This window comes from Nomascus leucogenys, chromosome 7b (assembly GCF_006542625.1).
Source record: "Nomascus leucogenys isolate Asia chromosome 7b, Asia_NLE_v1, whole genome shotgun sequence".
NCBI classification, from domain to species: domain Eukaryota; kingdom Metazoa; phylum Chordata; class Mammalia; order Primates; family Hylobatidae; genus Nomascus; species Nomascus leucogenys.
In genome coordinates this window covers 73,449,434-73,472,492 of record NC_044387.1, presented here as the reverse complement: position 1 = coordinate 73,472,492, position 23,059 = coordinate 73,449,434, and the positions used below count along the sequence as shown (strand labels likewise).

Here is a 23,059-nt window from a genome sequence, read left to right as displayed (position 1 = left end):
AAAATCTTGGTCCCTACTGCACATCATACACAAAAACTAATTCAAGATGAAACACAGACCACAGTGTGAAAAACAAAACAACACAACTTTTAGAAGAAATAAAGTGTCTTCAAGATACTGAAGTAGGCAAAGATTTCTTAAATGGAACATAAAAATTACTAGAGAAGGAAACACTGAGAAATTGGACTTCATTAAAGTTAACAACTTCTGTTCATCAAAAGATGCCATTAATAGAGTACAAAAGCAAGACATAGACTGGAAGAAGATATTTGCATATATACATCCAAACAAATGGCATATACCCAGAATACATAAAGAACTCCTTCAAATAGATTAGAAAAAAGACACACACCCAGTAGAAAAATGGGCAAAAGGCTTGGAAAAGTACTTTATAAAAGACAATCTCCAATGGTTAATAAGAATATGAAAATGTGCTCAACATCATAGTCATCAGGGAATCGCATTTTATAACCACAATGGGATACCATTATAAGAACGGCTAAAATTGAAATGTATGACAATATGAAGAGCTAGTAAGGATGTGGAACAACTAGAACTCTCATTCATTGCTGGTGTTGTCAACTGGTCCAACCATTTGCCAAACATTCATATACTCGTGACCTGGCAATTTCACTCTTGGGTACGTACCCAAAAACAAATAATCAAGTACACCAAAAAATCTGTACAAGAATGGTCACAGCAGCTTTATTCATAATAATCATAAACTGGAAACAACCTAGATAACCATCAGCTGAAGAATGGATATACAAACTGTGGTATATTAACACACTGGAAAACTATACTATAATTTTAAACACTGAAATACTCGGGGGGTGGGGGGCAAAGGGAGGTAGAGCATTAGGACAAATACCTAATGCATGCAGGGCTTAAAACCTACATGATGGGTTGACAGGTGTAGTGAACCACCATGGCACAGGTATACCTATGTAACAAACCTGCACGTTCTGCATATGTATCCCAGAACTTAAAGTAAAATTTTAAAAAAAACTGCCATAAGCAACAATATGACTGAATCTCACAGACATAATGTTGAGTGAAAGCCAGTTGAAAAAGAGTACACACTGTATGATTCCACTGATAGGTAGTTCAGAAACAGCCAAAAGCAATTTATGATTATAGGGTTAGGTTAATGTGGTTATCCCAGGATGGGATGAGTTGTATTGCCTAGAGGGCATAAGGAAGCCTTCTGAGGTCCTGGAAATGTTCTACATCTCTATCTGAGCAGTAGTTCTCTTGAGCGGTACACTTAACAGTTGTGCTTTCTGCTGTGTAGAAGCTATACCTCAATAAAGAAGAACAAGAAGAAAAATAGGCTTAAGATGGCAAGTGACTTCCCTAACCATGAATGCAACATTTTCTATGTACTGCATTATTCTTGGATAAAGGTCCTTAGCTTTCATCAGATTGTCTTTTAAAATATCAACTACCTGATGACAGATATTTTTGTTCACTGTATATCCCCAGTACCTGGTACAGAGCAGATATTCAGTAAATACTTGCATAGTAAGTTTGCAAAAACAGCTGTTACCAAAAATAAGATGAAGAAATCATGAACTTGAATCTTGGCATCATTAGTATTAAAATTAGTAAAAGTTTATCAAGTAATTGGTATAGTCTAATGATGCTAACTTGAGTTTCTTTATTATGCAGGTATGTCTTGGAAAGACTAAAATCTGAAATGAAAATTTCTTTTGTGTGCTCAGAATTTAAAAGTCTCTTGGTTCTATGAGTCACTCTATATTGGACCACAAGTGCTCAGAAACCAAGTTAAAGCACTTGCCATTAAAATAAACCTCAAGCTTGAAGACATACTAGTTCCTTTCAAAAGACTGTTAATGCAAAAATAAATGAAATTCAGTGGACTTTTCTACTATTATTTAAACTGATCTATTTATAACAGTGATTCTCAACCAAGGAGGAATTTCTCCCCTCTCCTGGAGACATTCAGCAATATCTGGACATTTCTGCTTGTCATAACTGCAGGGTACTACTGGCATCTATTAAATAGTAGGAAGAGGCCAGGGATGTGCTAACCATCCCACAATGTATAGGCCAATACACCCAACAAAGTATAATTTGGCCCAAAGTGTCATCAGTGCTAAGACTGAAAAATCCTGATTTAAGTTATCACCTTCTGCTAACTAAAAGATTTTATTCTTAAACATATGGAGTAAAGAGTCCTATTTAAACTACATAATAATTTAAGTACATTTCAACCACTATTTTTTCAAAAATATGAAAACTCTATTTTTAAAGTTGTACACTTGCATCAAATGTCATAAAAAGGAAAGTTTAATGCAAGTATCTCCAGAAATAATAACCATCACTATCATTTCTACAACTATATTAGACGTATTACTTATCTCATTTAATATTAACATCTTCATGAAAGTAAATAAGACATTCATTACAGAGATTAGTAAACAAAAACCTGAAGAGATTAAATAAATAACTGGCTCAAGGTTATACTGCTATAACCTTGAAGAAATATGGCATAGCTGAAATTTGAACACAGATTATCTTCAAACCCATGGCGTTCCCATTAAAATGCACTAAAATTAAATTTCAACTGAGAGACAGATCAAAATTAAATGCACCCCAAGTATCATTTTCCACTAAGTCAAGTATGGCACTTTAGAAAATGAACAGCAAAATCAGAAGTGGCTATTTAGAAATTATGTACTAAATGACATACACATAGAAAAGATATTAGTGCCAATTTTAAAAGGATAATCTTTTTATTACAAACAGAATTAAGCAGTCTTATAAAGTTAGATACCAAAATCATCAGACATACTCTTGTGCTGATCAATTACTGAAAACAAACCAAAGCCTAATAGTTTACTGGTCTGGAGCTTAATCTTGACCAACTACTAAAATGGACTTCCTTTTCATCCCTATATAATAACATTAGATTCCTGACTGAAGCCGATCTAAGAAAACAATCCTATATTAAATTCTATTACTTTCATCTCAACATTTAAAGACATGATTCTCTGCATTAAGAGAAAGAAAAGTGTTCTTACCCTATTAAAGCCATGTTCACAAGAGTCATCAACTTCTCCATTACTAGTCACTGGAATTTCTGCTGCTGAATTTTTGGGAGATTCTTGAGCCATGGTAGACTCCTAAAACAAAAGAAGAAAAAAAACGCCATAACTAATACCAAATCATAAAGACTGTATTCATGTTTATAGTACTTACAAGCCACTGTTTTAATATTTTTTATCATTGCAACCTACCAAATACTTGTATAATAAACAGAATACATATATAATTTTAAAATTCCATCTGGCAGCTTTAACTTCACTTAACCTAAACTTCTTAATTAAAAATGAGTTACATATTTGTTGTAGGTACCAGAGGCACTATCCTTGTCTCTTAAATAGTGTTATGATAGAACACCACTTACAATTGGAAAAAAAAAAAAAATTACAGAAAGCCAAGCTTGGTTGATAATTCAACTACAGCAGCTCTATTTTTCCAACTGAAGTACTGCAAAGACAAATGAGAGCACAGGGCAGAGTAGAATTAGGTTGGTAACAGATCACTAGCTTAAAAATCCACAAACTTTAGTTGACAAGTGTTATCAAAATAATTCTGTGTCTATTACCAGACTTCAAGACTAGCTGGAAAGCTACAGTAATCAAGACAATGTGGTATTGGTGAAAGAACAGACAAATAGGTCAGTGGAATAGGGAGCCCAGAAACAGACCCACATTAATGTAGTCAACTGATCTCTGACAAAGTGGAAAGGCAATGCAAAGGTGAAAAGACTGTATTTTCCACAAAGGTGCTGGAATAATGGTGCTGGACATCCACATGCAAAAAATGAATCCAGACGAAGACCTTACACTTTTCATAAAAATTAACTCAAAATGGATCACAGACCTAAGTGCAAAATGCAAAACCATAAAGCTCATAAAGGGAGCATAGGAGAAAACCTAGATGACCGTGTTATGGTGATGACTTTTTAGATACAACACCAATGCCATAATCCATGAAAGTAAAAACTGATAGGCCATACTTCATTAAAATTTAAGATTTCTGCTCCACAGTAAACAATATGAAGGAATGAGAAGACAAGCCACAGACTGGGAGAATGTATCTGCAAAGAACACACCTGATAAAGGACTGTTATCTAAAATATACAAAGAATTCTTAATACTCAACATTAAGAAAACAACCCAACTAAAAATGGGCAAAAGATCAGAACAGATGTTTTATCAAACAGATGTTTCATCAAAGACAATGTAAAGATGGCTAGTAAGCATATGAAAAGATGTTCAACATCATATGTCATAAGAGAATTGCAAATTAAAATAATGAGACACTATAACAAACCTATTAAAGTGGCCAAATTCTATAACACTGACAACACCAAATGCTGACAAGGATGTGAAGCAACAGGAACTCTCACTGCTAGAAGGAATGCAAAATGGTACAGCCACTATGAAACAGAGTTTGGCGGTTTCTCGCAAAATTAAACATACTCTTACATATGATTCAGCAATTGTACCCTTTGGTATTTGCCCAAATGAACTGAAAACTTACTTACCCACAGAAAAATTTACACACAGATGTTTACAGCAGCCTTATTTATTTATAACAATTTATAACTGCCAAAACTTGAAAGCAATCAAGAGACCCTTCAGTGAACAGATAAAATGTGGTACATACATAAATGGAAGATTATTTAGCACTAAAAGTAAATAAGCTATTAAGTCACAAAAAGACATGGAGGAAATTTATGCAAATTACTAAATGAAAGAACCTAGGCCAAGTGCAGTGGTTCCTGTCGGTAATCCCAACACTTTGGGAGGCTGAGGCAGTGGATCGCTTCAGTCCAGGAGTTTGAGACCAGCCTGGGGAACACAGTGAAACCCTGTCTCTACAAACAATACAAAAATTAGCTGGGTGTGCTGGCGCATTCCTGTAAGTCCCAACTACTTGGGAGACTGGGGTGGGAGGATCATTTGAGCCCAGGAGGTGGAGGCTGCTGTGAGCCAAGATCACAACACTGTACTCCAGCCTGGGCAACAGAGCAAGATGCTGTCTCAAACAAACAAAAAACCCAATTTGAAAAGGCTACATACTGTATGATTCTAACTATATGATGTTCTGGAAAGGGTAAAACTATAGAGGCAGTAAAAAGATGAGTGGGTGCTAGAAGTTAGTGAGGAAGGAAGAACAGGCTGAACACAGAGGGTTTTTAGGGCAGAGAAACTTTTCTGTATACTACAGTGGCGGATACATGTCATTATACATTTGTCAAAATCCACAGAATGTACACCACCAAGAATGAACCCTAAGGTAAAGTACGAACTTGGGGTGATGATGTGTCAATGTAGGGTCATCACGTTTAACAAATGTACCAGTCTAGCAAGGGATGTCAACAGTTGTGCATGTGTGGGAACAGGCAGTACAGGGGAACTCTCTGTGCTTTCTCCTCAATTTTGCTGTGAAAACTGCTCTTGAAAATAATTAAAAATAGTAATAATGCTGTCTAAATCTGCCACTGCTTCTAAATTATGACCTTATGAAAGAATTGTTCCTAGTTTCTTTTTAAAAATTATCGTAAAAAACACGTAACATAAAAATTACCATCTTAACCTATCTGTATAGTTCAGTACTGTTAAGTATATTCAGATTGTTATGCAATCAATCTCCAGAACTTTTTCATCTTATAAAATTGAAACGGTATAACCCATTAAATTGCCCTCCATTTTCCACATCCCCACAGCATCTGGCAACCACTACCCTATTTGTTTCTATGAATTTGACTACTCTAGGTAAGTGGAATTGTACAGTATTTATCTTTTCGTGATTGGCTATTTCACTTAACATACTGTCTTCAAGGTTTATCCATGTGGTAGCATGTGTCAAAATTTTCTTCCATTTTAAGGCTGGGTAATATTTTCTTGTAGGTATATACCACATATATGTATCCATTCATCCCATGATGGATACTTGAGTTGCTTCAAACATTTAGCTATTGTGAACAGTGCTGCTACAAACATGGGTGTGCATGATCCTGCAAGATCCTGCTTTCAATTATTTTGGATATATACCCAGAACTAGTATTACTAGATCATACTGTAATTCTATTTTTTAAATAAAATTTTTTATTTCAATAGTTTTAGGGGTACAAGTGGTTTTTGGTTACATGGATGAAGTACGTAGTAGGGAAGTCTAAGGTTTTAGTTCACCCATCACCTGAGTAGTGTACATTGTACCCTACAGGTAGTGTTTTATCCCTCACTCCCCACCACCCTCCCCTCTTCTGAGTCTCCAATGTCCATTATGCCCCTCTGTGTGCCTTTGTGCACCCACAGCTAGGTCCCCACTTATAAGTGAGAACATGTGGTATCTGCTTTTTTGATTCCTGAGTTGCTTCACTTAGAATAATGGCCTACAGTTCTATCCAAGTCACTGCAAGATATTATTTCATTCTTTTTTGTTAAGTAGTATTCCATGATGTATATAAACCCCATTTTCTTTGTCTACTCATTGGTTGTTGGGCACCGAGGTTGATTCCATATCTTTGCAACTGTGAACTGTGCTGCAATACACCTATGTGCAGTTTTGAAATAGTGACTTTTTTTCCTTTGGGTAGATACCCAGTAGTGGGAATGCTGGGTTAAATGGTAGATCTACTTTTACTTCTTTGAGATCTCTATATAATGTTTTATCACCAGCAACGTATAAGCATTCCTTTTTCACCACATCCACGTCAACATCTACTGTTTATTGACTTTTTAATCATGGCCATTCTGGGTGGGGTAAGGTGGTATCTCACTGTGGTTTTAATTTGCATATCCCTGAAGATTAGTGATGTTGAACATTTTTTCATGTTTGTTGGCCATTTGTGTATTTCTTTTGAGAAATGTCTGTTCATGTCATTTGCCCACTTTTTAATGGAATTACTTGTTCCTTGTAGATTCTGGATATTGGTTCTTTGTCAGATGCATAATCTGCACATATTTTCTCCCATTCTGTAGGTTGTCTGTTTATTCTGATCATTATTTCTTTTGCTGTGCAGAAGCTTTGTTTAGTTAAGTAGCATTTATTTATCTTTGTTTTTCTTGCATTTGCTTTTGGGGTCTTAGTCATAAATTCTTTGCCTAGGCCAATGTCCAGAAGGGTTTTTGCTAGGTTTTCTTCTAGAATGTTTATGGTTTCAGATCTTAAGTCTTTAATCCATCTTGAGTTAATTTTTGTATGTGGTGACAGGCAAGGGTCCATCCAGTTTCATTCTTCTACATGGTTGTCCAATTTTCTCAGCACCATTTATTGAATAGTGTGTCCTTTCCCCACTCTGTTTTTGTATGCATTGTCAAAGATCAGTTGGTTGTATTTGGCTTTATTTCTGGGTTCTCTATTCTGTTCTATTATTCTACGTATCTACTTTTATGCCAGTAACACACTGTTTTGGTTTACTATAGCCTTATAGTATAGTTTGAAGTGGGGTAATGTGACGCCTCTAGATTTATTCCTTTTGCTTAGGATTTTGGCTATTTGGGCTCTTTTTTGGTTCCATATGAATTTTAGGATTTTTTTTCTAATTCTGTGAAAAATGATGCTGACATTTTGATAGGAATTTCACTGATTCTTTGGGCAGTATGGTCATTTTCAGTTTACAGATTCTTATGGAATGTATTTTCATTTGTTTGTGTCATCTATTTCTTTCAGCAGTGTTTTGTAGTTCTCCCTGTGAAGATTTTTTGCCTCCTTGGTTAAGTGTGTGTGTGTATATGTATGTGTGTGTGTGTATGTATGTGTGGTGTGTGTGTGTGTGTGTGTATATATATACCAATTGTAAAAGGAATTGAGTTGCTCAGTTGATTCTCTGCTTGGCTGTTGTTGGTGTATAGCAGTGCTACTATTTTGTGTACATTGATTTTGTAACCTGAGACTTTATTCATTTATCTGATTGAGGAGTCTTCTGGAGGAGTCCTTAGGGTTTTCTAGGTATCCAATCATTGGCAAACAGAGATCACTGGACTTCCCCTTTTCCAGTTTGGATGCCCTTTGTTTCTTTCTTTTGCCTGATTGCTCTGGCTAGGACTTCTAGTACTATATGTTGAATAGAAGCGGTGAAAGTGGGCATCCTTCCCTTGTTCCAGTTCTTAGGGGGAATACTTTCAACTTTTCCTTGTTCAGCATGATGGGGGCTATTGAGTGTGTCACATATGGCTTTATTTTGAGGTATGTTCCTTCTATGCCTAGTTTGTTGAGGGTTTTTATCATAAAGGGATGCTGAATTTTATCAAATGCTTTTTCTGCATTTATTGAGATGATCATACCATTTTTATTTTTAATTCTGTTCATACAATGAACCACATTTATTGACTTGCATATGCTGAACCATCTCTGAATCCCTGGAAAGAAATTCCCTCGATCATGGTGAATTACCTTTTTACTTTTCTTTCTTTTTTTTTTTTTGATAGAGTCTTGCTCTGTCACCCAGGCTGGAGTGCAGTGGCATGATCTCGGCTCCCTGCAACCTCCGCCTCCTGGGTTCAAGTGATTCTCCTGCCTCAGCCTCCCGAGTAGCTGGGATTACAGGCCTGCACCAACACTTCCAGCTAATTTTTGTATTTTTAGTAGAGAGGAGGTTTCACCATGTTGGCCAGGCTGGCCTGGAACTCCTGGCCTCACGTGATCCACCCGCCTCGGCCTCCCAAAGTGCTGGGATTTCAGGTGGGAGACACTGCACCTGGCCTCATGGGGAATTATTTTTTTGATGTGCTATTGGATTCAGTTTGCTAATATTTTGTTGAGAATTTTTACATCTATGTTCATCAGGTATATTGGTCTGTAGTTTTCTTTTTTGTTATGTCCTTCCCTGGTTTTGGCATCAGGGTGATACTGGCCCCATAGAATAAGTTAGGGAGCAATCCCTCCTCAATTTTTTGGAAAAATTTCAGTAGAATTGGTACCTTTTTTTTTTTTTTTTTTTTTTTTTTTTGAGATGGAGGCTCACTGTGTCGCCCAGGCTGGAGTGCAATGGTGTGATCTTGGCTCACTGGAGCCTTTGCCTCCTGGGTTCAAGTGATTCTCCTGCCTCAGCCTCCCAAGTAGCTGGGACTACAGGCACGTGCCACATGCCCGGCTAATTTTTGTATTTTTAGTAGAGACAGGGTTTCACCATGTTGGCCAGGCTGGTCTTGAACTCCTGACCTCAAGTGATCTATCTCCGCATTGGCCTCCCAAAGGGCTGGGATTACAGGCATAAGCCACTGTGCCCAGCCAGAATTGGTATAATTCTTTGAATATCTGGTAGAATTCAGCTGTGTCTCCATCTGGCTGTGGGCTTTTTAAAATTGGCAGTTTTATTTTTTTTTAATTACTCAATCAATCTCACTGCTTGTTATTGATGTTTTCAGGATTTCTATTTCTTCTTGATTCAAGCTTGAGGTGTTGTATGATTCCAGGAATGTATTTATTCCCTCTAGATTTTCTAGTTTGTATGCATAACAGGTGTCCACAGTAGTCTCGAATGATGTTTTGTATTTGTGTGGTAGCAGTTGTAATGTCTCCATTTTCATTTCTAATTGAGATTATTTGAATCTTTTCTGTTCTTTTCTGGGTTCATCTAGTGAGTAGTTTATCAGTTTTGCTTATCTTTTCAAAGAACCAGCTTTTTGTTTCATTGATACTTTGTATTTTTTTGTTTCAATTTCATTTAGTTATGCTCTGATCTTTGTTATTTTTCTTCTGCTAGCTTTGGGTTTGATTTGTTCTTGTTTCTCTAGTTCCTTGAGGTGTGATGTTAGGTTGTCAATTTATAATATTTCATATTTTTTGATGTAGGTGTTTAGCACTATACATTTGTTAGCACTGCTTTTGCTGTAGCCCAGAAGTTCTGAAAACTTGTTTCACTGTTATCATTCACTGCAAAAATTTTTTAAATGTCCATCTTTATTTCATTGTTAACCCAGACATCATTCAAGAGCAGATTGTTAATTTCCATGTCTATGTATGGTTTTGAGGATTCTTTTTAGAATTGAGTTCCAGTTTTATTCTGCTGTGATCTGAGAGGATACCTGATATAATTCCGATTTTTAAAAAATTATTGAGACTTGTTTTGTGGCCTATCATGTGATCTACCTTGGAGAATGTTGTGTGTGCTGATGAGAATCATGTTTATTCTGCAGTTCCTGGGTGGAATGTTCTATAAATATGTTAGATCTATTTGTTCTACAGTGTAGCTTGACTCCAGTTTTTCTTTGTTGACTGTCTGCTTCAATGATTTGTCTACTGTCACCAGTGGAGTACTGAAGTCCCAAACTATTTTTGTGTTGCTGTCTGTCTCTTTTCTTAGGTCTAGCAGTAATTGCTTTACAAACATGGAAGCTCCAAAGTTAGGTGCATATATGCTTAGGACTGTAACATTTTCTTGTTGAATTGAACTTTTTACTATTATATAATGACCTTCTTTGTCTTTTTTTTTTTTTTTACTGCTGTTGCTTTTATAGTCTGTTTTATCTGATATAATGGCTACTCCTGCTTGCTTCTGATTTCAACTTGTGCAAAATATCTTTTTCCATCCCTTTACCTTGAGTCTGTAAGAATACTTATGTGTTAATCTGTGTCTTCTAAAGACAGCAGATACTTGGTTTGCAATTTTTTTATCCATTCTGCCAATCTGTATCTTTTAAATAGATCATCATGTTGTTACCTAGTGACTGTTTTCCTCACTGTATTATTGTTTTATGAAATCCTTGTGAATTTTATGCCTTCAGAAATTTCTATTCTGATGTGTATCAACCCTTTGTTTCAAGATTTAGAATTCCTTTTAGCATTTCTTGTAGGGCTAGTCTAGTATCGACAAATTCCCTTGGCATTTGCTTGTCTGAGAAAGACTTTATTTCTCCTTCATTTATAAAACTTAGTTTTGCTGGATGTTATTCTGTTTAATGAGACTAAAGATAGGACCCCAATCCCTTCTGGCTTGTAAGCTTTCTGCTGAGAAGTCTGCTGTTAGTCTGTCTTCCTTTATAGGTTACCTGATGCTTTTGTCTAACTGCTCTAGGAATTCTTCCTTCGTGCAGACTTTAGATAGCCTGATGACTGTATGCCCTGGTGATGTCCTTTTTGCAATGAGTTTCCCAGGAGTTCTTTAAGCTTCTTGTATTTGGATGTCAAATCTCCAACAAGGCCAGGGAGTTTTCCTCAATTATTTCCTTAAATAAGTTTTCCAATTTTTTTTTTCTCTCAGGAACACCTATAATTGTTAAGTTTGGCCATTTTATATAATTCCCTATTTCTGGATGACTTTGTTCATTTCTTTTAATTCTTCTGTCTTAATTTTTGTCTGACTGAGCTAATTCAAAAGCCTTGTCTTTCAGCTCTGAAATTCTTTTTCCTACTTGGTCTAGTCTATTGTTAAAGCTTGCCACTGCATGTTATAGTTCCCTAAATATGTCTTTCGCTTCCAGAAGTTCTGGTTGGTTTTTCTTTAAAATATCAATTTAGAAAATTTTCATTCATATCCTGAATTGTTTTTTAAATTTATGTTGGTTTTCACCTTTCTGTTCTTTTATATCTCCTTGAGTAACTTAATAATCAACCTTTTGAGTTCTTTATCTGGTATTTCAAAGATCTCATCTTAATCTGGATCCACTGCTGGAGAAGTGGTGTGATCTTTTGAGGGTGACTCCCCCTCTGTTTTTTCATATTGCCAGAATTAGTTTTCTGGTTCCTTCTCATGTGGGCAGACTATTTCTTCTAACTATTTTTTGAATTTATTTTTTATTGTACTGGGTTCTTTTAAAAATTTCCTTTTCTCCCCCTTCAGGATGTGACTTAAATGTTTGTAGTTTATTGTCACTTAGCTTCAACTCTGGGTGCTTTCAGTGGTGAAGACTCTGTATGAGTTTCTTGGTTATGTAGAGTCTTTGTGTGATGGCTTTGCCAGATGCTAGTTGCAGGAGAAATGTGCTGGGTGTGTGATATGGTTTGGACTTGTGTCCCTGCCCAAATCTCATGTTGAACTGTAATCCCCAATATTGGAAGAGAAGCCTGGTGGGAAGTGATTGGATCATGGGGGCAGATTTCTCCCTTGCTGTTCTTGCGATAGTGAGTTCTCATGAAAGCTGGTTGTTTCAAAGTGTGTAGCACTACCCCCTTCATTCTCTTCCTCCTGCTCCAGCCATATAGGATGTGCCTGCTTCCCCTTCACCTTCCACTATGACTGTAAGTTTCCTCAGGCCTCCCAAGCCATGCTTCCTGAACAGGCTGTGGAACCATGAGCCAATTAAGACTCTTTTCTTTATAAATTACCCAGTCTCGGTTTTTTTATAGCAATGCAAGAACAAACTAATACAGCGTGTGAGAAGGTTCACTGTCTCCTGTGGGGCTGGAATGGCAGAGGTCTCATGAAGCTTATCTTGTTCCCCAGTAGTGTGCACTTTTTAAATTTTTTTCCCCAGTAATTTATTCATTGGGTTGAACAATTCAGGGTTCATGCCAGTAGGAGGTGCCCATGGGTAAAAACTGGCCACAGCAAAGACAGGTGGGTAAATGCAATACTGCAATGGCGAGCAGAGGTCCCAGCCTTGACAGAAGTGGCTGGGGAAGCTCTCAGTGAAATGCACTGAGGTCTTCTTTGGGGGTGGGGGGGCCACCACAGCTCTTCTTCCAAGCCAGCAGGAAAGCAATCTACCTCCCAATCACACTCTTGACCCAGTGTCCCAGCTATTCAGATCACAAACAGGCACCTCTTTTCATCTGCAGGAATGCTGATGTTCCACATACAGAGGAGTTGTGACTCCACCTCTCATGCAAGCCTGAATCTGGAAGGCACTCCTCCTATGTGGATGTAGTCACCCTGAAACATTCCAGAAATGCTGTCTAAAGAGGCACCCGCAATGAGCTCCCTAGGAGAAGCTGTAGCTATGTTTGCGGTGGTGGGCAAGAGGGAGAAGTAATCTCCTTCTCCAAGACCCTTCAGGAGCACCAGGGCTGCCTGACTGTTGAGGTAGAGCTGCACTTTCTCTACCAAGCCCAGAACTGCACTTGTGCCTCTGCTGAAAGAAACTTCCCGCAAGTAGAAAATTCATGGATTCAAGGCCTGCAGTCTAGTTTCCTTTGTCCCACAGGGTACTCCCTTAATGTGGCTCACTCACTCCCTCCCTTTCCCTAGAAGTGGCAGTCCCTGAGGGCCATACTGTGAATCCTGCTGCTCCTCTGGGTCTAGCTGCCCAGTGAAGCTGCCATACTCCAGGCTGGTGCTGGGGAATATCTGCAATAGATTCAGTGATGTAACCTGTCCTCTAGTCTCCCAGCAGCAGGTACCAGCAGCAGCTCCGACGGGGGTGGGAGGGAAGTGACATAGATTGAGATTTCCTTGTAAAGAGCCTTAGTGTGTTGCCTTTCTCAAATGCCAGCAGTAGCAGTAATGTACTGGGTACATGAACAGACTGAAGGCCTTCTAGTTAGCCAGGGTGATGCAGGCGATGGCAATAGTTGAGGTCATGCCACAGTTTTCTCTTTCCTGAGTGCTGTGTTATTGTGCCTGCATACGTTGTAATGGCTGTGCTAGTTGTCCATCAGCCAGGAGGTAGCACTTGCAACTGCACCAGCTACAGTGGTAGTGGTGGAATTTGTGTTTGCCTTATGTTACCCAGGAGAGGTACTCTGCTGCCTCAGGTAACAGGCAGGGCCATGGCGTTCCCAAAGGCCCCTGCCCATTGTGTTACACTACCAGGGCAAGTGAAGGAGCAAAGCTGGGTGGGGGCTGGGTCAGGCAAGTCCTTGCTCTGGCTCCCCAGGTACGAGCACAAGCAGCAGCACCAATAGGGCTCAGAAGGTAGTTTCCTGGCTGCTGGGGTAATGTTCCAGGGAGAAGCACACATGCTTTTGTTGTACAAAATAATCTGCGTGGGAAGGAGGGGTTGTAGGCAGCAGTAAGTCCCACTGTTGCAGGCAGCAGTAAGTCCCACTCAGCTCCCATGCACTTGGCAAGGCAGGTCTCACAACCCATAGTGTTCTGCTAGCAGCAGCCAGCTAGGTCCTAGGCAGCCTACATTTGGAAGGCAAAACTGCCCCCAGGCCACCAACCTATTCTGAGAGACAGAAATCACAGTTTCTGAGATACACCATTCCCAGTCTGTGGAAGCAGGGGTGCCCAGTTTCTGTGCCTGTGGCTACAGCACACTTACTGTTCCTCCCTTAATTCTGGCCAAAGGTGTTCATCCTCACTCAAGTTTGTATCACAAATCTCAGTTGGGAGCTTCTCTCAACCTGTGACCTCAGCCTGAGTTAGCTGACATGAGGTGCCCTGTGATAGGGAATGGCTTCCCTCCGTCCCTGCTGGAGTCTGGGCGTGCATGCAAAGCCCATCCTGATGCCGCTCCTTCCCATATATTCCCCACTGCTCACTAAATCAGCTCCAGTGCTGGACAGGGTTAAAGCCTTCCCCTCATGGCCTGGATTACTGGGTTCCCCAGTGGGAGTGTGTGTCACGGCAGCTGTCTCTCCCCTTCCCAAGCTCTGGAAACACCATTTTCTGTCGGGTTCATGGTGTAGGCTACTGCCTGCTGCTTCTTTCAAAGGGTCTGTAGTTTCCGTTTTTCTGTTACGTTCCTACGTTGCTTCTTGGAAAAAACGTTCATAGTGTGAATTTCTACACACTATTTTGTCTTTCCAAGTGGGACAAGCATGCTAACAATGTCTCCAGTCTGCCATCTTGGGGAAAAAAAGAACTATTTTTAATTTTTGGGGAAACCACCATACTGTTTTCCATAGCAGCTGCATCATTTTATATTCCCACTATCAGTGCACAAGGATTCCAATCTCTGCATCTCACCAACACTTGTTATTTACTGTTTTTTCTAATAGCTGCCATCCTAATAAGTGTGCAGTGATATCTCATTGTAGTTTTGATTTGCATTACCCTAATGGTTAATGATATTGAGTATCTTTTCATATGCTTGTTGACTACATGTATATCATCTTTGTAGAAATATCTATTCAAGTCCTTTGCCCATTTTAAAATTGGGTTGTTGGGGGGGGTTTGTTGCTGTTGAGTTATACAAGTCCTTTATATATTCTGGATATTTACTTCTTATCAAATGTATAACTTGCAAATCTTTTCTCCCATTCTATAGGTTGCCTTTTCACTCTGTTGTGTCCTTTGATGCACAGAAGTTTTTCATTTTGTAGTCCAATTTGTCTATTTTTACTTTTGTTGCTTGTGCTTTGGTTTCATAACTAGGAAATCCTTGCCAAATCAGATGTCAGAAAACGTTTCCTCTGTTTTCTCCTAAGACTTTTATAGTTTTAGGTCTACATTTAGGTCTTTGATTCATTCTGAGTTAATTTTTGTATATGGTGTGAGGTAGAGTCCAACATCATTCTTTTGCATGTGGATATCCAGTTTTTCCAGCATGATTTGTTAAAGAGACTATCCTTTCTCCATTTAATGGTCTTAGCATTTTTGAAATACCTATTTTCCTTCCTGTCACTGCATTCTCACACTACATCTAGATTACTTGTGGCTACTGGAGTTAAGTTTCTGTTCCTTGCAAATAAGAGATATACACACACTGGTATTTGGACTCTAATTAGGAAGACTAAGATCCAGCTCTCTAAATAATCACTACCTTTTCAAATTACGCTATTATGTTCTACTTCATTCCTCCTAAAAACAGCTGGTGATTCAACAGGTATTTACTATATGCCTACTATTGTGGGCAATGTGCATGAGATAAAACAGAAATATAAATCAGTTTTTAGCCTTCTAGAAACTTAAAGTGTTTTTGGCAGATAAAAAATTGTAATCAGTGTTGTGAGCACAAAGAGGGAAACAATGTTGTGAGCAATAAGATGAAAAACTTAACAGAGGTAACATTTAAGCTAAATCTTGTATGATAACAGATTACATATATAGTAAAGGAGAGATCCTCAATAGGAGGAATAAGAAGGAGAGTGGAAAAAGAGTCATATATTCTAGAAACTGCAAGTAAAGCAACTTGGCTAGAATGGTGATTGCTCACTCACACATTCATCAGTTCAACTAATTTATCAAACTCTATAATGTGCTAGGTACAATTTCAGACATATAGCATATTTTGTGATGTTTTGTGAAGAACAAAATGGACAAAGCTCCCTGCTCTCATGGAGCTTACATTCTAGTTGGGAAAAACAAACAAATATACATGTCAAATAGTCATAAATGTTCATGGTCATATATGTGCATATGTGTTCACACTTGTGCTGTTTTAGATATAGTGGTCAGGGAAAACCTCAGAAAAGGTATATTTTTGTGAGACCTGAATAAAGTGAGGGAGTAAGTCATAAAGACAGCTACAACACTGCAGGCAGAGAGAACAGTAAGTACAAATACCAGGAGGCGGTATCATGCTCAGCTTTTCAAGGAATGGCAAGAAGGCAAGGTGGCTTGAGGGAAGACAGCAAGGGGGAGAAAAGGAGGAAATGGCAGAGAGACGGCCAGTGGCAAGAACATGTGTGACTTCAAAGATTATCACGAGAACTCTGGATTTTATTCTGAGTAAGATGAAAATCTACCTGAGAGTTTTGAACAGTGGGGTAAAACAATCTGACTCAGGTTTTTAAAGTACTGTTCTTTTGCTGCTGTGTTGGAATTAAACAATAATCATGCACAGGCAGAAGGAGAACAATTAGGAGTCTACTGGAATAGTCTAGGCAAGAGATGATAGTAGCCTGGAGTAGGGGAACAGTAGCTGAGGATGTAAAGAAGTGGTCAGATTACAGGTATATTCTGAAGGTAAAGACAACACGAATTCCTTACAGACAGATGTGAGATAAGGAAAAATGAGAAGTCAGGGATAACTCTCAAGAGTTTTGGCCTGAATAGCTGGAAAGATGGAATTGCCATTGGAAAAGATTGGGGGAAGAGCACAATGTAGGGGAAATATTAAGAGTTTAGTTTAAGACATATCAAAGTTTACAAGCCTATTATATGCAAGTGAAGAAGGTAAGGAGGTTATTGGATTTATGAGCCTGAGGTCTAGACAAAAGCTCGAAGCTGGGAATAAGAAATTTAGAAGACATCAGTGTGTAAATGCACTTAAATCTCTGACTGGATGAGATTACCTAGAACAGGAGTCAACAACTTTTTTCTATGAAGGGTCATATAGTAAATATCTAAAGCTCTGTGGGCCATAAGGCTGTTGCAGTCCCAAAGCAGCCACTGACAGTATGCAAATGAATGAGCATGGATTTGGCCTGACTCCTGCCCTAGAAAGTCTGTAGAGATTAAAAAAAAAGAAGAAGAATCTAAAGACTACACTCTGGGATATCCCAAAATCTGAGATACAGGGAAATGAGGAGGCACTAGCAGAAAAAACTCATAAAGAATGGCATGTAAGGTAGAAGGAGAAACCTAACAGGGGGCTTCTGAGGACAGGTAAAAAGAACACAGGTTCCTGCTTCTCAGACTGATGACAAAGACCCTACTGAACCTCCCCACACCTGCAAGAATGCAACTACAAAACTGAACACAATTTAAAAAGAAATCCCCTGAAAGTATCAGAAAGTAAACAGAAACTCTGGTGGGGAGGTCATGCTCGCTTGCAGAATTGAAACAGGGACCTATGCAAGTAACTTTCTGTCTCCTAGGCTTTTAGCTTTGAGCTAAGTGCTATCCATGCTGTGCATCCAGCAGTGGCCAGGGCACCCAGGGGGAAAGTTGTAGTCTTTTTAACTTGGGAAAAAGTTAAGTTGAGGAAAAATGACAGGAATAGGAAACCTTGAAAAGGAAAGATCCAGAAAGGAGATCCCCAAATGTGCCTACCCACATCTCTGACTAACCCTTAACACACTTGAGCAAAAGGAGCTCACCTATAGACAAAATATCTCAATTGAGAGCAGAGCTGCCATCAAGAAACAGTTTGAAATGCAAGCCCAGCCAAGAAAATTACCTGCTAAAACAAAGGAAACAATACCCATTGGAGAAAATCAACAGAATCTGGACAGTATCTAGACAGAATCTCCATATCCCAATGTGCACAATGTTCAAAATACAATCCAAAAGTACTAAGACATATAATGAAACAAGAAAACAAAACATTCCCAAGGGAGGAAAAATCCCTCTAAAAGACTCTGAGATGAACCAGATGTTGGAGCTAGCAGACAAGGATTTTAAAGAAGCTATTATAACTAGTCTCAAGTAAAATATTTTCAATGAATAAAAATCTTGGCAAAAAAAAGGAAAATCTCAGTACAGGAATATAACCATTAAAAGTGAGCCAAATGAAAATTATAGAAAAAGAATAATTTTTAAAAAATCACTGTTAGAATTAGCAGCCAGATGGAGATGACAGAGGAAAGAGTAAACGAACCTAAACTAAATCAAAACAAATCATCCAAGCTGAAGAACAGAGAGAAAAGATTGAGGAAAAAAGAGCCTTAGCAGCCTGTGAGATATTACATGATCCAACATACGTGTAGATGAAATACCAGAAAGAAAGGAGAAATGGAAGAGAGAAAATATTTGAAGATCTAATGGCCAAAAAGTTCCCAAATTTGATGAAAGACAAAAATTTTCAGACAAAAGATGCTCAATGAATGCAATGCAGAATAAACACAAAGAATTCCATGCCAAGGCACATAAAAATAAAACTATTTAAAGCCAAAGATAAAGAGCTAACCTTAAAAACAGCAAGAGAAAAACAAGTATTACTATCCTGGAACAACAATCCAATTAATAGCTGACTTCTCATTGTATTTACAAAAGCCAGAAGAGACTGAAACCTTTTTATCTTACTTTTGCTTACTCTTTTACCTTTACCTTACCTTATCTTACTTTATTTATTTTTTGAGACAGGGTCTCAGTCTGTTGCCCTTGGCTAGCAGTGCAATAGGGTGATCATGAATCACTGCAGCCTTGACCGCTCAAGCTCAGGCAATCCTCCACCTCAGTGTGCCACCATGCCTGGCTAATTTTTTGTTTTTTAATTTTTTGTAGAGCCCACGGTGTTATTATGTTGCCCAGGCTGGTCTCAAACTCCTAGACTCAAATGATTCTCCCACCTCAGCCTTCCAAAGTGCTGAGATTACAGGCATGAACCACTGCACCTGAGCTGAAACATTTTTAAAGTGATGAAAGACAGAAACTGGCTAGGAGTGGTGGCTCTTATCTATAATCCCAGCACTTCGGGAGGCTGAGATGGGTGGATCGCTTGAGCCTAGGAGTTCAAGACCAGCCTGGGCAATATGACAAAACCCCGTCTCCACAAAAAATACAAAAAACATTAGCTAGGCATGGTGGTGTGCACCTGTGGTCTCAGCTATTTGGGATGCTAAGGTGGGAGGATCACCTGAGCCCAGGGAGGTCGAGGCTGCAGTGAGCTATGATCATGTCCCTCTACTCCAGCCTGGGTAACAGAGTGAAACAAAAAGAAGAAGAAACAAGAAGAAAGAGGAAGGAGGAGGAAGGAGGGAGGAAGGAGGAGGGAGGAGGGAGGAGGGAGGAGGAGGAGAAAGAGAAGGAGAAGGAGGAAGAAGAAGGAAGAAGGAAGAAGGAAGAAGGAGAAGGAGAAGAAGAAGAAGAAGAAGAAGAAGAAGAAGAAGAAGAGGAAGAAGAAAAAACTGTCCACCCAGAATTCTATATCGAATAAAGGAGAAATAGATATTTCTGGACAAAACCAAAAGACTTGACTTGCATTACAAGAAATACCAAAGGAAGTTCTTTAGGCTGAAGGGAAATGAAATCAGAGAGAAAGATGGATTTTCAGAAAAGAAGGAGGAGGAAGTGAAATGGTAAATAACTTGGTAAATACAAAAAACAACCCTATTTTTTTCCTTTTGCCTTTTCCTCTCAATTTATTTATAATCCACATAATTGCTTGAAGAAAATGTTATAAGATTATCTTCTGGGGCTTAATATGTATCAAGATATAATATATATAACAATTATTATCAAAGAACAGGGGAAAGGTAAGGAAAATATGGACCTAAAAGGTTGTAAGATTTCTGTATTTCAAGTGAAGCAGTGCATTATTACTTGTAAGTGGACTACAAAATTTCAGGATATATACTGTAATCCTATGGCAACCACTAAAAGTATAATGCAAAGAAGTACAGCTAAAAAGTAATCAGAAAAATAAAAATGGAATTCAAATAAAAATATTCAAATAATCAACATTAAAAATACTCAGATTATCAAATAATAAATGAAAAGGCAGGAAAAGAGGAGAGGAAAAATGCAGAGTAGAGAAGCAACAAACAAACCAAAAACTGAAAGGAATAAGAAAGCAAGAGGAGTCTGATCAATTTACAGTCACCCCTTGGTATCCATGGGGGACTGGTTCCAGGACCCCCCAGCCCACACTCCCCATCCCATGGATACAAAATTCTACCGATGCTCAGGGCCCTTATATAAAATGATGTAGTATTTGGATATAACCTATGCATATCCTCCTGTACACTTTAAATCATCACTAGAGTATCTGTAATACCTAATTCAATGTAAATGCTATAAAAATAACTGTTACACTGTATTATTTGTTATTGTTTTTCCCCCTCAAATATTTTAAATCCAAGGTTGGCTGAATCCATTGATTAGAACTCATGGATAGGGAGGGCTGACAGTGTTTTAAACAGCCTGGTGGGAGGCTAGACTAAAGGAAAGCATCACAGACTGAAGACAGAAGAGCTATTTGAAAGACTATTTTACAATATAGTCAATAAATCATAACAACTGGAATCAAAGTTGTGGGAATGAAAAAAGGTAGACTCAACAGATATTAAGGAAGCAGAAATAAGAGACTTACAGAGTAACTGGATTATGGAAATGAAAAAGGAGGAGGAATCTAGAATGACCCACCTCTTCTCACTGTCCTCCGATTTATGGCTTGGGCAACTGGAAAGATAAATATGTCACTCACCAAAATAAGGAAAGCAAGAGGTTTATTTGGCTTGGAAAGGCCAGAGACTGAGTCTAGTGTAGACATTCTGAATTTGGGAATGTTTGTGGGGTATCCAAGTCCACCAGTTCACTGGGAATTTCAAATGCAAGTCTAGAGCTCCAGGCTGAAGACATAAACCTGGAAATTATCACTGTAGGGATGTGGATGGCATTAACTGTTTAGGATGACAAAAGAACTCAAGATAAGAATCCTGTGGAACATTAAAAGGCAGAGAAGGCCAAGTGGGGCGGCTCACGCCTACAATCCCAGCACTTTGGGAGGCCAGCAGGGAGAATGGCCTGAGCCCAGGAGTTTGAGACCAGTCTGGGCAACATAGGGAGACCCTGTCTGTACATTTTTTTTTTTTTTTAATTAGCCTGATTTGGTGGCATGTGCCTGTGGTCCCACCTACTCAGGAGGCTGAGGTGGAAGGATTGCTTAACCCAGGGAGGTCACAGTTGCTGTGAGCCGTGATTGTGCCACTGCACTCCCGCCTGGCTGACGGAGCAAGACCTCATCTCAAAACAACAACAACAAAAGGCAGAAGATACTGCAAAAAAGATTCTGGGGGTAAGGGGAGTAAATGGTTCATGATGCAGATATAGCAGAGAAAATTACGGCAATGGAACTATGTATTGTTCTGGGTTTGTGACTTTAAATAAAAAACAGATGTTCTGAAAATCAGAAAGACAATGATAAACCAATACTACTTTATGCCATAAAGTAGGTAATAAGAATACTCATTTGCCAAAAGATACGCAAACATTGCAACTATTATCTATTCATTTTCTTCCCTACAAAGAATGACCCACTTTGGGGAACATCATTTACCAACCACTAATTATAGTACTGAAAATTAACAGCCAACATACAAATCAGCAGAATAAGGCCCCAAACCAAAAGCTCCATGTTATCTCCCTGGACAAAAAATATACATGATACCTCACTCATGCTTTAAATTGAAATTGAATTTAAATTCAAATTAGACAACCAAAATAATTATACAAAATGCTTTGGGAAATAATTATGTTCTTTAGGAATAAAAACAGAATCTCTTTTGTTCTAAGGTCGAGGCTATTTAAGGTCCTTCACAATAGGTTCTAATCAACTTTTCAGGCTTCACTTCTTTTAACTTTACTCTTCTAGATATCCTCTATTACTGAATCTACTACTTATCATTTCTGGAACATGAAATGTACTTTGATGTCTATGAACATTTGCTGAAATTGTTCACAATGCTTGAAATATTCTTCCAACTTCAATATCTAGTAAGATCCTGCCCATAACTTAAGGCTCAGCTCAAATGATCTCTCTTCTATAAAACTTATTCCAAAGCCTCAGACACACCACACACTATAATGAGAAGAGTAAGGGCTTTGGACTTGGGTTAAAAGCCCAGCTGTACAATATAACAGCTGCTTTCTGATCTTCGTTACTTAATCTTATTTTTCTTATCTATAATATTAAGAAACATATCGGATAACACTTGAGGAAATTAAGTAAAGATTTATTCAAAGCACTTATGAATGGTAGCCAGCACACAGAAGGCATTCATTGAATAAAGAACGATGTCTCCAGAGTGGGTGTGCTACTAAATGTTTAATAACTAGTTTTCCAAACTAAAAAAAAAAAAAAAAAAAGGTTTAACCTTAGCATGTGGCTGTTGTCCATTTCCGTGGTGCCAATACTCCTACAGTGGCCAATTTCTAGCTTCGAACATGACCTCACTGAATCCAGAGGCAGGAAAAAGAGATATGCAATAGCACACCATCATATAGTAGAAAGAGATATGCTGCAGCACAACATTATATAGTAGAGACATGCACAGCACACTGTCATACAGTAGAAAGAGATATGCAGCAGCACCCTATCATATAGTAGGAAGAGATGTGGAATAGCACACCATCCTTTTATTTTATTTTATTTTATTTTGAGAGAGTCTCGCTCTGTAGCCCAGGCTGGAGTGCAGTGGTGTGATGTCGGCTCACTGCAAGCTCCGCCTCCCAGGTTCACGCCATTCTCCTGCCTCAGCCTCCCAAGCAGCTGGGACTACAGGCGCCCGCCACCATGCCCGGCTAATTTTTTTTTTTTTTTTTTTTTGTATTTTTAGTAGAGATGGGGTTTCACTGTGTTAGCCA

The 23,059-nt window shown here is 38.5% G+C and overlaps 1 protein-coding gene across 2 annotated transcripts in view; it reads right to left on the bottom strand.

Annotated features, from left to right (window-relative positions):
• Positions 1–23,059, bottom strand: part of ARFIP1 (ADP ribosylation factor interacting protein 1) — a 129,912-nt gene that overhangs the window by 76,684 nt on the left and 30,169 nt on the right. For both annotated transcript variants that reach the window (XM_012508222.2, XM_012508223.2), the window contains exon 2: positions 3,048–3,149. In XM_012508222.2, coding sequence (XP_012363676.1) covers positions 3,048–3,140 — 93 coding nt within the window. In that variant the 5' untranslated portion in view covers positions 3,141–3,149. The remainder of the gene's footprint in view (positions 1–3,047; positions 3,150–23,059) is intronic.